At 35.0% G+C, this 13,813-nt stretch overlaps 4 protein-coding genes across 8 annotated transcripts in view; 2 read left to right on the top strand and 2 right to left on the bottom strand.

Annotated features, from left to right (window-relative positions):
* LOC127873085 (uncharacterized) overlaps positions 1-13,813 on the top strand; it is a 309,934-nt gene that overhangs the window by 137,169 nt on the left and 158,952 nt on the right. The gene's annotated exons all lie outside the window — the stretch shown is intronic.
* LOC127873077 (galactose mutarotase-like) overlaps positions 1-13,813 on the bottom strand; it is a 320,608-nt gene that overhangs the window by 185,617 nt on the left and 121,178 nt on the right. The gene's annotated exons all lie outside the window — the stretch shown is intronic.
* The window catches only part of LOC127873084 (uncharacterized), a 344,149-nt gene that overhangs the window by 294,561 nt on the left and 35,775 nt on the right, over positions 1-13,813 (top strand). The window lies entirely within an intron of this gene.
* Positions 1-13,813, bottom strand: part of LOC127873062 (polypeptide N-acetylgalactosaminyltransferase 2-like) — a 38,568-nt gene that overhangs the window by 6,827 nt on the left and 17,928 nt on the right. The window contains exons 12-14 of one of the 2 annotated variants that reach the window (XM_052416642.1): positions 13,151-13,222; positions 2,936-3,062; positions 2,498-2,617 (exon numbers count right to left, since the gene is read on the bottom strand). In XM_052416642.1, the coding sequence (XP_052272602.1) occupies positions 2,498-2,617; positions 2,936-3,062; positions 13,151-13,222 (319 nt within the window). The remainder of the gene's footprint in view (positions 1-2,497; positions 2,618-2,935; positions 3,063-13,150; positions 13,223-13,813) is intronic. The other variant, XM_052416643.1, reaches the window with a different exon arrangement.

Here is a 13,813-nt window from a genome sequence, read left to right as displayed (position 1 = left end):
TTTCATACAAATCAAAGATATTATTTAAACAAATATACTGACAAAGTTTCATGAAGATTCATAAGTCCATATACGGAAAAATGCCCAGCCGACTGGTGGCCATGTTTTTCAAGCAACTGGAACCACTTTCGAACTTGTCCAAAATATCATTGGGACAAATCTTCTGACAAAGTTTCATGATGATCGTACAATAAATATGGCTTTTAGAGTGTTAACAAGGTTTAACTATAGCTATATAATGAAAAATGCCACGCCCCCTTGGCGGCCATGTTTTTCCACCAACTGGAACCATTTTCAAACTCATCCCAGATATCATTGGGACAAATCATCTGACCAAGTTTCATGATGATCGGACAATAAATGTGACCTCTAGAGTGTTAACAAGGTTTTACTAAAGCATGATATATAGCCATATTAGGAAAAAATGCCCTGCCCCCTGGTGGCCATGTTTTTTAAGCAACCAAAACCATTTTCGAACTCATCCAAGATATCATTAGGACAAATCTTCTGACGAAGTTTCATGAAGATCGGAAAATAAATGTGGCCTCTAGAGTGTTAACAAGGTTTTACTATAGACATATAAGGAAAATTGCCCCGCCCCCTGGCAGCCATGTTTTTCAACCAACCAGCATCATTTTTGAACTCGTCCTTATTGGGGTGAATCTTCTGACCAAGTTTTATGAAGATTGGACAATAAATGTGGCCTCTAGAGTGTTAACAAGATTTTACTATGGCCATATAAGGAAAAATGCCCCGCCCCTTGGCAGCCATGTTTTTTATGCAAACGTAACCATTTTCGAACTCATCCAAGATATCATTGAGACCAATCTTCTGACCAAATTTCATGAAGATTGGACAAGAAATGTAGCCTCTAGAGTGTTCACAAGGTTTTACTATAGCCATATTAGCAAAACTGCCCCGCCCCCTGGCGGCCATGTTTTTTCACCGATCTGGACCATTTTCGAACTCGTCCGAGATATCAATGAAACCAATGTTTTGACCAAGTTTCATGATGATTGGGCAAAAATTGTGACTAGTAGTGTTAACAAGGTTTCTCTATAGCCATATAAGGAATAATGCCCCGCCCCCTGGCGGCCATGTTTTTCAACGGACTGGAACCATTTTTGAACTCAACCAACATATCATTTAGACAAACATTTTGACAAAGTTACATGAAGATTGGTCATCAAATGTCTTCTACAGTGTTCACAAGGTTTTTCTTTTTTTTGACCTAGTGGCATAGTTTTTTACCCAGCATGACCCAGTTTCGAACTCAGTCGAGGTATCAATGAAGATAAGACAATAAATGTGGCCTCTAGATTGTTCACAAGGCAAAATGTTGACGACGGACAACGCAAGACGGACAAAAAGCAATCACAAAAGCTCACCATGAGCACGTTGTGCTCAGGTGAGCTTATAAAAAAAGAGAGTATATAGTAAAAAGAAATTTGTTAATAAATTTACAAATTTTTTAATAAATTTACGCTCAATGTTTTTGTTCCGATATTTAAATACTTTAGAGTTTAACAATTAAAACATACTGAATAAACTTAGCGCAATAAACGCATTATAATACATTTAAAAAAATAAATCCTTACCTTAGACTCTACAACTTTGGCTCAGAATCAGACTCTTTTTTTTTTGGTTTGTTGAATAGACCAAAAAATCGATTCAGTGAATTGTTGCCTTTCGCTTCATTTTTATGGAGACAATGCCGTGATACGCTGTATTATATACCGCAAGAAAAGTCTACATATCTAATGTTCCCATCTTTATTACATCTGACAATACAGTGTTAATTGGTATACTTGACATCAAAACAAGGTTCAAGATCATCCAGACGCTTATTTAGTGTACATGACAGACGCTTAATGTTACACAGACACTTAAAATATCTGTCGAAAAGAGAGCATAACGCACTAAAGAGATTCTTGCGACGGTGATAATCGAGTCTTAACGTACAACAGGTGACCCCCTGTGGATAGTAGGCAGTAAGGTTGGAAGGGGCACATCTTCTGTTGGAAATCAGGTAAATCGGAACATCTGGCAAACTTTGTTTCACAAAAAAAAAAAAAAGAAAAAAAGGCTTTAAAGGCTGGGGGGGGGGGGAGGGGGCACATGCCCCCCCCCCCAGTAAATCCGTGCCTGGTTTATGTTTAAAAGTGCCAAGTGGGAACGGAACTTCAATTTTTATGTACATGTTGGCCTTATTCTGGGAAGACTGGGCTTAATGAATGTGCGTAATATGTCATCCCAGATTGTGTGGACTGCACAGGCTAATCTTGGGGCGACACTTTACGCACATGCATTTAGTCCAGTTTTCCCAGAACAAGGCTCAGATCATCCACATTAGCTGAAGTATTATTATTAAACTGATTTAAATGGGTGTTTTTATTGCTGGTACGTTGGTCGATGAAATGCCAAAAGGACACAATTACTGCTAAGTTATTTTAAAATAAATCTTGGGAATGGGGCTATAAACAAGTAAGTCTCCTACCTGTAATGTGTTATCTGGAGTACATTGAAACAGCTTGAGAACTGCCCCTGGGTCCTGACTGCCCAAGGTCAAGCAAAGGTCAAGGTGACGTATTGTTCCAGTAGCAGTCATGGAAAACTCCTACAAAGGAAATTGCTTTAATTCAATGTTAAGTATTTTAAGTAACCATTTAACATCTACATTCACTTTCAATTTGAAAGATGCTCTTTTTAATGACTGTAGTCGAGACCTTTTTTCAATACAATGTTTTATTCTCATCCACATCAACATTTTTACCATAAAATGCATACACATTTAAAAAGAATCCCTAAAACTGATCAAACTCAAAATACCAACAATCCCAAGAAGTGTTTAAGAATTACTAGAATATACATCAAAGTCCACACAGAATGATAACAACAAAACTGCTCCAGCAATGTATTAATTTAAAGTTCCTACCTGATTTCCACCTGTATGATGACATGGAAACACTCCTAAGATTCCATCTGCAAAGTGGCCCATCGTGTCAATACACATCGAGCCCTGCATAATGCTGCCAAATGCCTGGTCATCTTTCTTAGGAACTCTGTTATAAATGTAGAGGACGATGAAGCAACCATATGTATACATTCAGGCTGTATAAGATTATCAGCCGATTGTTTCCCAATTGTCAAACTGTTCCAGATTCAGTGTTTAACCAATTTAACAGTACCAAGTCACTGACATCTGTCTTCCTTGAATCAAGGTGGGGTTTGTTACAAACTAGGATTCATGTTTTAAAAAATTCAATTATGTTCTAAGAATCTAAGAAATGCTAAAAATCTTGTTGGGGGGGTATTGACAAACTAGGATTCATGTTTAAAAAACTTAAATTATGTTCTAGGAAATGATTACAAGAGCACCGCGTTGCGGGTGCAGACCACTTATCTATTTTTCTTTTTAAAGGTGTAGGGACCTATCTCAATTTCAATCACAAAGGAGGGAGGGGTGGAGTGGAGAGGGGTGTATAGTGTGTGGGTGTGGTCATTTCTTACATTATCTTCCAAAAATGCAAAAAAATGCAATTTTTTTATATATTTTTTTTTGGGGGGGGGGGGGCGATTCTTGGGTGGGATTGGTTGGACGGTATTTCAAAAATACAATAATACAAATAAATATTTGTGTTTTTTAACAATGTTTGAAAAAACAAGAGATGTGTTTGTCAGAAACACAATGCCCCCTATTGCGCCGCTTTGAAATTTATTTATTTTTTTATTATTTTTTACCTTTGACTTTGAAGGATGACCTTGACCTTGAACTTCCACCACTCAAAATGTGCAGCTTTATGAGGAGGCCGCATTGAAATATTTGCTTGACCTTTGACCTTGAAGGATGACCTTTACCTTGAAGGATGACCTTGACCTTGAACTTCCACCACTCAAAATGTGCAGCTTCATGATAACGCTGCTTTGAAATTATTTTATTTTTTTACCTTTGACCTTGAAGGATGACCTTGACCTTGAAGATTGACTTTGACCTTGAACTTCCACCACTCAAAATGTGCAGCTTCATGAGAACGCTGCTTTGAAATTGTTTATTTTATTTCTTTACCTTTGACCATGAAGGATGACCTGACCTTGAAGGATGACCTTAACCTTGAACTTCCACCACTAACAATGAGCAGCTTAATGAGAACACTGCTTTGAATTTTTTTTTAATTTTATTTTTTGACCTTGAAGGATGACCTTGACCTTGAACTTCCACCACTCAAAATGTGCAGCTTCATGATAACGCCACTTTGATTTTTTTTAACTTTGTTTGACCTTTGACCTTGAAGGATGACCTTGACCTTGGAGAATGACCTTGACCTTAAACCTACACCACTCAATATGTGCAGCTTCATGATAACGCCGCTTTGATTATTTTTTTTTACCTTTGACCTTGAAGGATGACCTGGACCTTGAAGAATGACCTTGACCTTGAACTTCCACCACTCAAAATGTGCAGCTTCATGATAACGCCGCTTTGAAATTTTTTATTTGTTTTTTACCTTTGACCTTAAAGGATGACCTTGACCTTGAAGGATGACCTTGAACTTCCACCACTCAGAATGTGCAGCTTCATGAGAACGCCGCTTTAAATTTAAAAAAAAATTGACCTTGAAGGATGACCTTGAAGGATGACCTTGAAGGATGACCTTGACCTTGAACTTCCACCACTCAAAATGTGCAGCTTCATCAGATACACATGCATGCCAAATAGCAAGTTGCTATCTTCAATATTAAAAAAGTTATTGCCGATGTTAAAGTTTTCAGACGGACAGACGCCATATATTTGACATTTGACCTTGAAGGATGACCTTCACCTTAACCTTTCACCACCAAAAATGTTCAGCTCCATGAGATATACATGCATGCCAAATATCAAGTTACTATCTTCAATATTGAAAAAGTTATGGCCAATGTTAAAGTTTTCGGATGGAACAGACACCATAAATTTGACATTTGACCTTGAAGGATGACCTTGACCTTTCACCACTCAAAATGTGCAGCTCCATGAAATACACATGCATGCCAAATATCAGGTTGCTATCTTAAAAAGTGAAAAAGTTATGGCCAATGTTAAAGTTTTTTTCGGACGGACAGTTCAACTGCTATATGCCACCCTACCGGGGGCATAAAAAATATTTTTTGGGGGTGGGGGGTATAGTGTGAGGGTGTGGTGGTCATTTATTAGATGATCTTTAATAATAATAAAAAAATAATTGGGGGAGGATTCGGGGGGAGGGGGGGGGATTAAGTGGGGGGGAGTGAGGGATGGTTTGGATGGAGTCAATTGTGGTATGTCAGGTAAGAGTTGTTTTGTCAAAGTATCAATCAAATCTAATCATAAATAAAGAAGTTATTGCAATTTTAGCAAAATATAATAATTTGACCTTGAGAGTCAAGGTACAGAACCCTCATGATAGCATGAAAGTATTTAAAGTTTAAACGCAATAGCCTTGATACTTTAGAAGTAATGTGGATCTAAGCACAAAATGTAACCATATATTCAGAGTTACTAAGTCAAAAAAGGGCCATAATTCCGTAAAAATGACAACCAGAGTTATGCAACTTTTCCTTTTCTGTCCCCTTATGATAGTTTGCGAGTGTTCCAAGTATGAAAGCAATATCTATGATACCAAATTTTCAAGTATAAAGGGCCCATAATTCTGTAAAAATGCCAGTCAGAGTTACATAACTTTGCCTGCACAGTCCCCTTACATTAGTTAGTAAGTGTTGCAAGTATGAAAGCAATAGCTTTGATACTTTAGGAAAAAAGTGAACCTAAACACAAAACTTCACCAAATTTTCAATTTTCTAAGTATAAAAAGGGCACATAATTCTGTCAAAATGCCAGTCAGAGTTACATTACTTTTCCTGCACAGTCCCCTTATGATAGTTAGTAAGTGTTGCAAGTATGAAAGCAATAGCTTTGATACTTAAGGAATAAAATGGACCTAAACACAAAACTTAACCAAAATTTTCAATTTTCTCAGTATAAAAAGGGCACATAATTCTGTCAAAATGCAAGCCAGAGTTATCTATCTTTGCCTGCCCAGTCCCCTCATGATAGTAAGTATGTGTACCAAGGTTGAATGCAATAGCATTGATACTTTATGAGAAAAGTGTACCTAAACGCAAAACTTAACTGGACAACAACGACAATAGCTCATAATATTTATTTTTTTAAATAGATGAGCTAAAAATCAAAGTGGGGGGTATTTACAAACTAGTATTCATCTTTAAACAAGAGATGTGTTTGTCAGAAACACAATGCCCCCTAAGGCGCAGCTTTGAAGCCATATATTTGACCTTAAAGGATGACCTTGACCTTTCACCACTCAAAATGTGCAGCTCCATGAGATACTCATGCCAAATATCAAGTTGCTATATTCAATATTGCAAAAGTCATGACCAAGGTTCAAGTTTGTGACACATACAATGACAGACACTTACAATGACAGACAGACAGGCAGACAGACAGACAGACAGGCCAAAAACAATATACCCCCGATCATTCGATCCATTATGTTTTAAGAAATGATAAAAAACAAGGTGGGGGGTATTTACAAACTAGGATTCATGTTTAAAAACTTCAATTATGTTCTTAGAAGTGATACAAATCAAGGTGGGGGGGGGGGGGGGGAGGTATTTAAACATTAGGATTCATGTTTAAAATAATTCAATTATGTTTTAAGAAATGATAAAAATGGGAATGGCTTTCATTATTCCCTCACCCTCTGTTCAACACAAAATTTGTGTCTTGTCAAATATATTTTAACATGTCTAAAACATTTTCTAATTGATAAACCTTGTCAGTGAGAGAGTTAAAAACACCAACACATGAATACTGGTCATGTACGTAATTCCGGCCACTTTTGGGACTACATGTATTTAAGAAAAATCTTTAGTGTTAGGCAACTGGTTGAAACTAAACTTCACATATATAATCCTGGGTTCAAAACTCACCTAGCATGAAAATTTAAATAGAATTAGATCGGTGAATGTTACTTAATGAACAGAAAATTATGACATGTAAACTATCCATTTTCGTAGGTTAAATGTACCTAAAAAATCGGCCACTTTTCGGTTTGATCTGCAGATAAAATTACAAAGCAATATCTTTTGACAAATGTCCTCAATTTCAGAGTATTAATCAATGTTTATACTATTAATATTTTTGACTTGAAATTTAAAATAAATGCGAAATTATTATAACATTTACTCCCCCTACCTATTTTAATAAATATAAACAATGGAGAAACTGCTATTTCATTAAAAAATATTTGTTTTTAATGTGTTTAATAAATTTTTTCAAACATAGCTAAAAAAGTAAACACATTTTGTTTGAAAAGTTGACTTCAGTGTTGATTATTAGTAAACGCTTATATATAATATTTAAACATGTAATCTAGCAATATTCTTATAAAGGGAGGTAATTCATATATTAAAAATTTATATTTAGCTTTTAATTTGTATGTTTTGAATATAAGTTTTTGTACAATAAATTGGTAAAACTTGGATTAAAGTTTATTAGATAAAATAAAAATAATTTTATCAAATATATTTGTTTCTTATATGATTATAATTGTTGCAACATATGATGTCATCACTTTCCCCATGAGCCAAATATTTCCTGCTATATTTGTGACATTTTAACACAAAAGTTTACGGTGATATGGTTCTTACATTTGCAAAATATTGCTAGTGGGGATGGTTTTCATGTTGATTTTTCTAAATAAAAACAAAATATGTGCGTAAAGATCATGAAAATGATTTTACACAGGTGGCCGATTTTTTACGTACAGGCCGGAATTACGTACATGACCAGTAATCATAACAATAACAAGGTAAAATTTGGCTTAAAAAAGCATATAGACATTGAGAGCATTTATTTTTTATTAATGCAACGTAGTCATGATTAAAAACAAGAATATCAGTGAAAATCATGGATGCTCCCCTAATGATGTGCTTCTTCAATGTATGGGTTACTTTTGTGGAAACAAATTATTATTCAAGAAAAGAAAATATGAAATGTCCACTCAATTTCATTAAAATCATATAATTTTCCTGTTATTTGACACAGAAACATAACATTCATAAGAAAATGTCATATTATAAATCACAGGGATTAAAATGTCTGATAAATTATTTTAGTGAAACAACCTGAAAATACACACATATCCACATATGCTTAAATAGAGATGCTGCATATAAAGTGTCATAAAAATCAGATCATTAGTGAAACAAGAGCTGTCAGAAGACTGCGCGCTCGACTTTTCGAGTGCTTGACAGTATAACGTAAGCCATCATGGGGAAATTGTTCATATTAAATAATGTCAACGTAATAATTGATAGTCATATTCTAACTGAAAGAGGACCATAATTGAAACATATTGATCACTTATGTTTTAAAGAAGTGGTTCATTATAGACGATTCTGAGTTCAGGTATATTTTCCACAATCTATTGAACATTTGTAAAGACATAAAACAAACTAATAAGATTATATTTCAAGTTCGATAGCGAAAGCTTGGGTGGGATGGTTGGACGGTCTTTCAAAAATAAAATAATAAAAATATTTTTATTTTTTTTACCATGTTTAAAAAAATAAAAATATTTTTGTTTGGTGGGGTAGAGAGGGGGAATAATGTGCATGTGTGGTCATTTATTAGATGATATTTCAAAAATAAGAAAAAAAAGGAAAACACAATTTTTTTAATTTTTTTGAGGGGTGGATTCTGAGGTAGGGCGTGGGGGATGGTTTGGGTGGAGTCCATTTTGGTATGTCAGGTAAGTGTTGTTTTGTCAAACTTTAAGTACGAATCAAATCTGATCCTAAATAAAAAAGTTATGGCAATTTAAGCAAAATTTATTAATTTGACCTTGAGATTCAAGGTCGTTCAAAGGTCAAGGTCAAATTCAACTTGCCATGAGTACCCTCATGATAGTAATAAAGTATTTGAAGTTTGAAAGCAATAGCCTTGATACTTTAGAAGTAAAGTGCATCTAAACACAAAATTTAACAAAATATTCAAAGTTACTAAGTCAAAAAAAGGCCATAATTCTGTCAAAATGCCAATCAGAGTTATGCAACTTCTCCTGTACAGTCCTGTACAGTTAACGAGTGTTCCAAGTCTGAAAGCAATAGCTATGATACTTTAGGAGTAAAATGGACCAAAACACAAAAAAACAAGACTATTGCCAAGCAATATATGTCCCCTACCGACTCCACCATTGTCAGAATTTTTTTATTTGTTGCCATAGCAACCAGAATTTTTGACATAGGAAGAAAATGAAATGATGTGCATAATGTCCATATTGCCATCTATCCATATTTCAAGTTTCATGAAAAAATATGAAGAACTTTTCAAGTTATTGCAGGATCAACCATTTTCAGCAGTATTTCTAGTCTATCTGTTACCATAGCAACCAGAATTCTTGACGTACGAACAAAATGAAATGACGTGCATAATCTCCATATTGCCATCTGTCCATGTTTCAAGTTTCATGAAAAAATATGAAGAACTTTTAAAGTTATCGCAGGATCCAGAAAAGTGTGACAGACTGACAAACTGACGGACACACAGAACGCAAACCATAAGTCCCCTCCGGTGAAACCGGTAGGACACAATAACCCAATTTTAAATTTTCTAAGTATAAAAGGGGCCATAATTATGTCCAAATGCCAGTCAGAGTTACATAACTTTGTCTGCACAGTCCCCTTATGATAGTTAGCAAGTGTTGCAAGTATAAAAGCAATAGCTTTGATACCATAGGAATAAAGTGAACCTAAACACAAAACTTAACCAAATTTTCAATTTTCTAAGTATAAAAAGGGGCATAACTCTAAAAATAATGATGACAAAGTTATGCACCTTGACCTACACAATTGTCTTGTTGTCATAAAGACGTATTCCAAGTTTGAGTTAATTATCTTTGATAGTTTTAAAGTTACTTTATAAAAAACTTTAACCAAAGCCGACGCTGGGGCGAGTAGTATAATTTTCATTTCTCTTCGAAAAGTCAAGCTAATAATCATTTGCCCACAATGACAAGGCACTGATACAAAGACCCATTCTGCAGGGATGACGCGAATCAAGTTTAATTAAATGCAGATCATATGTGTCTAAGATCTTGTGCGGGAATGAAAGTGACATATTATTAATCAAATGGCAATAACTCCCTGAAAAATCACTTGGCCTGACAAGGATTTCCACCCTATAAGGAATCTTCCTATTGAGTGCCAGATAATAAGTATGTAAAATCTCATGCAGAAACAAAAAGTGTGACAGACAGAAAGATGGACTGATGGAGGAAATGACAGACAGATCTCAAGTTGGACTGAATTGAGTATCATGGAAATTTGTTTAAAAGCCACACAACCTCAATTAGATCATAATTAAAAATTTGGATGGACAGACAAGCAACGTCTATACGTTCCCTCCTTTCAGAGAGCATAAAAACAACATTTTCATCTGAGGATGTTAAGAAAAGCAATGCATTATCAAGATATAACTTAGACAGATGTACAACTATGATATTGTGTGTATAGGTTTTCAACTGTTCTAAAAGGTTGGAACTCAAAATATGAATGCAAAATGCACGTATAATAACAACACATGTGCAATTGGCAAATGAGGGAAAATTCAATAAATGAGCCCAGTTCTGGAAACAAGAGGGCCATGATGGCCCTGAATCGCTCACCTGACTCACCTTGCTACATCAACTTAAATTCTATCAGACTATGGCTAGCTATATCATGAAGTACAAATGGGCCAAATAAAATTTCATTAAGACGTGATGAAAACTGTGACCTCTTTCATCTACACAAGGTTTTACTAGAATTGGCCCGGTGACCTTATTTTTGACCCAAGATGACCCATATACGATCCAACATGAGATATTATCAAGATAAACATTCTGACCATATTTCATTAAGATCAGACGAAAACTATGACCTCTATTGTCTACACAAGGTAGTGACCTAGTTTCTGACCCCAGGTGACCCAAATACAATCCCAATCCAGATTTCATCAAGATAAACATTCTAACAAAATTTCATAAAGATCTGATGGAAACTGTGACCTCTATTGTCTACACAAGGTTTTTCTATGATTCGACATAGTGACCTAGTTTTTGACCCCAGATGACCCAAATACAATCCCAAACCAGATTTCATCAAGATTAAAATTGTGGCTAAATTTCATAAAGATTGGATGAAAACTGTGACCTTTATTGTCTACACAAGGTTTTTCTATTATTTGACCTAGTGACCTAGTTTTTGACCCCAGATGACCCAAATACAATCCCAAACCCAGATTTCCTCAAGATAAACATTCTGACCAAACTTCATAAAGATTGGATGAAAACTGTGACCTTTATTGTCTACACAAGGTTTTTCTATTATTTGACCTAGTGACCTAGTTTTTGACCCCAGATGACCCAAATACAATCCCAACCCCAAATTTCATCAAGATAAAAATTCTGACCAAATTTCATAAAGATTGGATGAAAACTGTGACCTCTATTGCCTACACAAGGTTTTTCTATTATTTGACCTAGTGACTTAGTTTTTGACCCCAGATGACCCAAATACAATCCCAACCCCAGATTTCATCAAGATAAACATTCTGACCATATTTCATAAAGATTGGATGAAAACTGTGACCTTTACACAAAAAAATTGTTTACGGACAGACACACGCATGCATGCCGGACACATGATCACATAAGCTCACCATGACAGGTGAGCTAAAAACAGTCTCTAATTAGAGACAACATTTTCTGCCTACACTGGATTTTTGTTAAGAAGAGACTTCTTTTAAACAAAAAGTTCAATTAAAGTGGAAAGTGTTGTCCCTGATAAGCCCCTGCAGACTGCACAGGCTAATGTAGGACGAAACAAGCCTCTGCAGACTGCACAGGCTAATGTGGGACGACACTTTACACAGATGCATTTACCCCAATTTATCTAGAGAAGGACTAAAATAATACAAAATGCAAGTAACTTTAATATTATGCAGTAATATTGTTGTTGCCATTCAATAAGTTATACATGTGTTCATTATATAAACACACAATTTAAGTATTTGTTGATATTAATAAATCACTATATACTCCTTAAAAATGATCATATGATGCCAAAACCATGAAAATGCAATGTGCTGGCATTCTAATTCTGTCAGACAATGCATTTAAGATGAAATATTAAAATACATTGAAATATTGTCATAAAATTTTTAGCATGCACACATTTTCGAAACAGATACATAACATAATAAATGTTTAGCTAAGCAAAGCATTAAATTCTATAAAAACAATTCAAATGGGAAAGTTAAACTAACTAAACAAACAAAAAATATAAGTGATTAAAAAGGGCTATGGTTGATAGGCAGCATAACTACACATTTTCTTTATAATTTTAAATTTCCTTTATCACAAATATAAAACTTTTATTTAATAAGATCATAATTGTTTGAGAACTTTTGTAGCTGTGTTGCAATGATCAATTGTTAAAATTATCTGAATAAGTAAATCTTATGACTTCACTAACAGGACATTAACTGAGTATAGTGCATAGTTGGACTGGCTCAGATTAAAAGCACATGCATACACTGCAAAATTGTGATATGAGCCTAGTTTTGGGAAATCTTGGCTTTATGCATGTTCCTAAAGTGTCATCCTAGATAATCCTGTGCAGTCTGCACTGGCTAATCAGGGACAACACTTTCCGCTTTTATGGATTTTCTTGTTTAACTCTTTCAGTGCGGGAACCGAATTTTGAAGGCCTGTGCAAACAGTTTGGATCCAGATGAGACGCCACAGAACGTGGTGTCTCATCAGGATCCAAACTGTTTGCTATTCTGATAGTATTCTTTGAAAAAAATCGAAGAAAATGCTAATTTTAGAAATTTAGCAGACAACATTTTAGCAGACGACAAATTTCCCAGCATGCAAAGGGTTAAAAGAATTTTCTTCTTAGCAAAAATCCAGTCTAGGTGGCAAGTGGAAAGTACACAGATTAATCTCGGACAACAGTTTGTGCACAATACATTCAGCCCAGTCTTCCCTGAGCGAGCCTCAAATGTTATTAAAAGGGCATGCTACTCTACACACAAATACAACATAGCGTGGGTAGCAATTGGAGGTACCTGTCATGGTAATCTTGCATTTCATTACCATCATATTTTGTGTCTTCTTGTCCAAAATTATTTATAGATTTTCTGTTAGAAAATGAAATACAATATTATGCCATATATATATTTATACATTGTTACACCTTTGTGAAAATCAAATATCAAGATAGAATGTAATGGTGTGTCTACTTCATTTATAAACTGTTTATCTATTCTTAAACAGTACCAGCAGCAAATACTTGTAGGCATAAATGTTTAAATATTACATGTAACAAGCCTTTATAGTTTTGAAATTTTTTTAGGCAATGCATTTAAACTGTTGCTTACAAAAAAAGTTGAAAACAAGAAACCGTCGGAGACGGGTGATGCTCCCCAAAGTTGTTTTTTTCACAATATTGCACTATATATACAGATAAAAGGAAACGTCTTGAGGGCACAGTAGTTGGGGGGGGGGGACAAGATTTTTTTATATAAAATTTCAAAGGGCCATAACTCTGTGAAAAATCATCCGACCAGACCCCGCTGATCATATGCACATCTCCTCTTTGTAGTGAAGCTTCCCATAAAGTGTCATTGAATTCCGGTCATTAGTTGCTGAGAAATAGCCCGGACAAGAATTGCACTATATGTACAGTTAATGGAAAATTTCAAAGCGCCATAACTCTGTGAAAAATCATC

This window comes from Dreissena polymorpha, chromosome 3 (genome assembly GCF_020536995.1).
Source record: "Dreissena polymorpha isolate Duluth1 chromosome 3, UMN_Dpol_1.0, whole genome shotgun sequence".
Classification (NCBI taxonomy): Eukaryota; Metazoa; Mollusca; class Bivalvia; order Myida; family Dreissenidae; genus Dreissena; species Dreissena polymorpha.
This window is presented reverse-complemented; position numbering and strand designations above follow the sequence as displayed.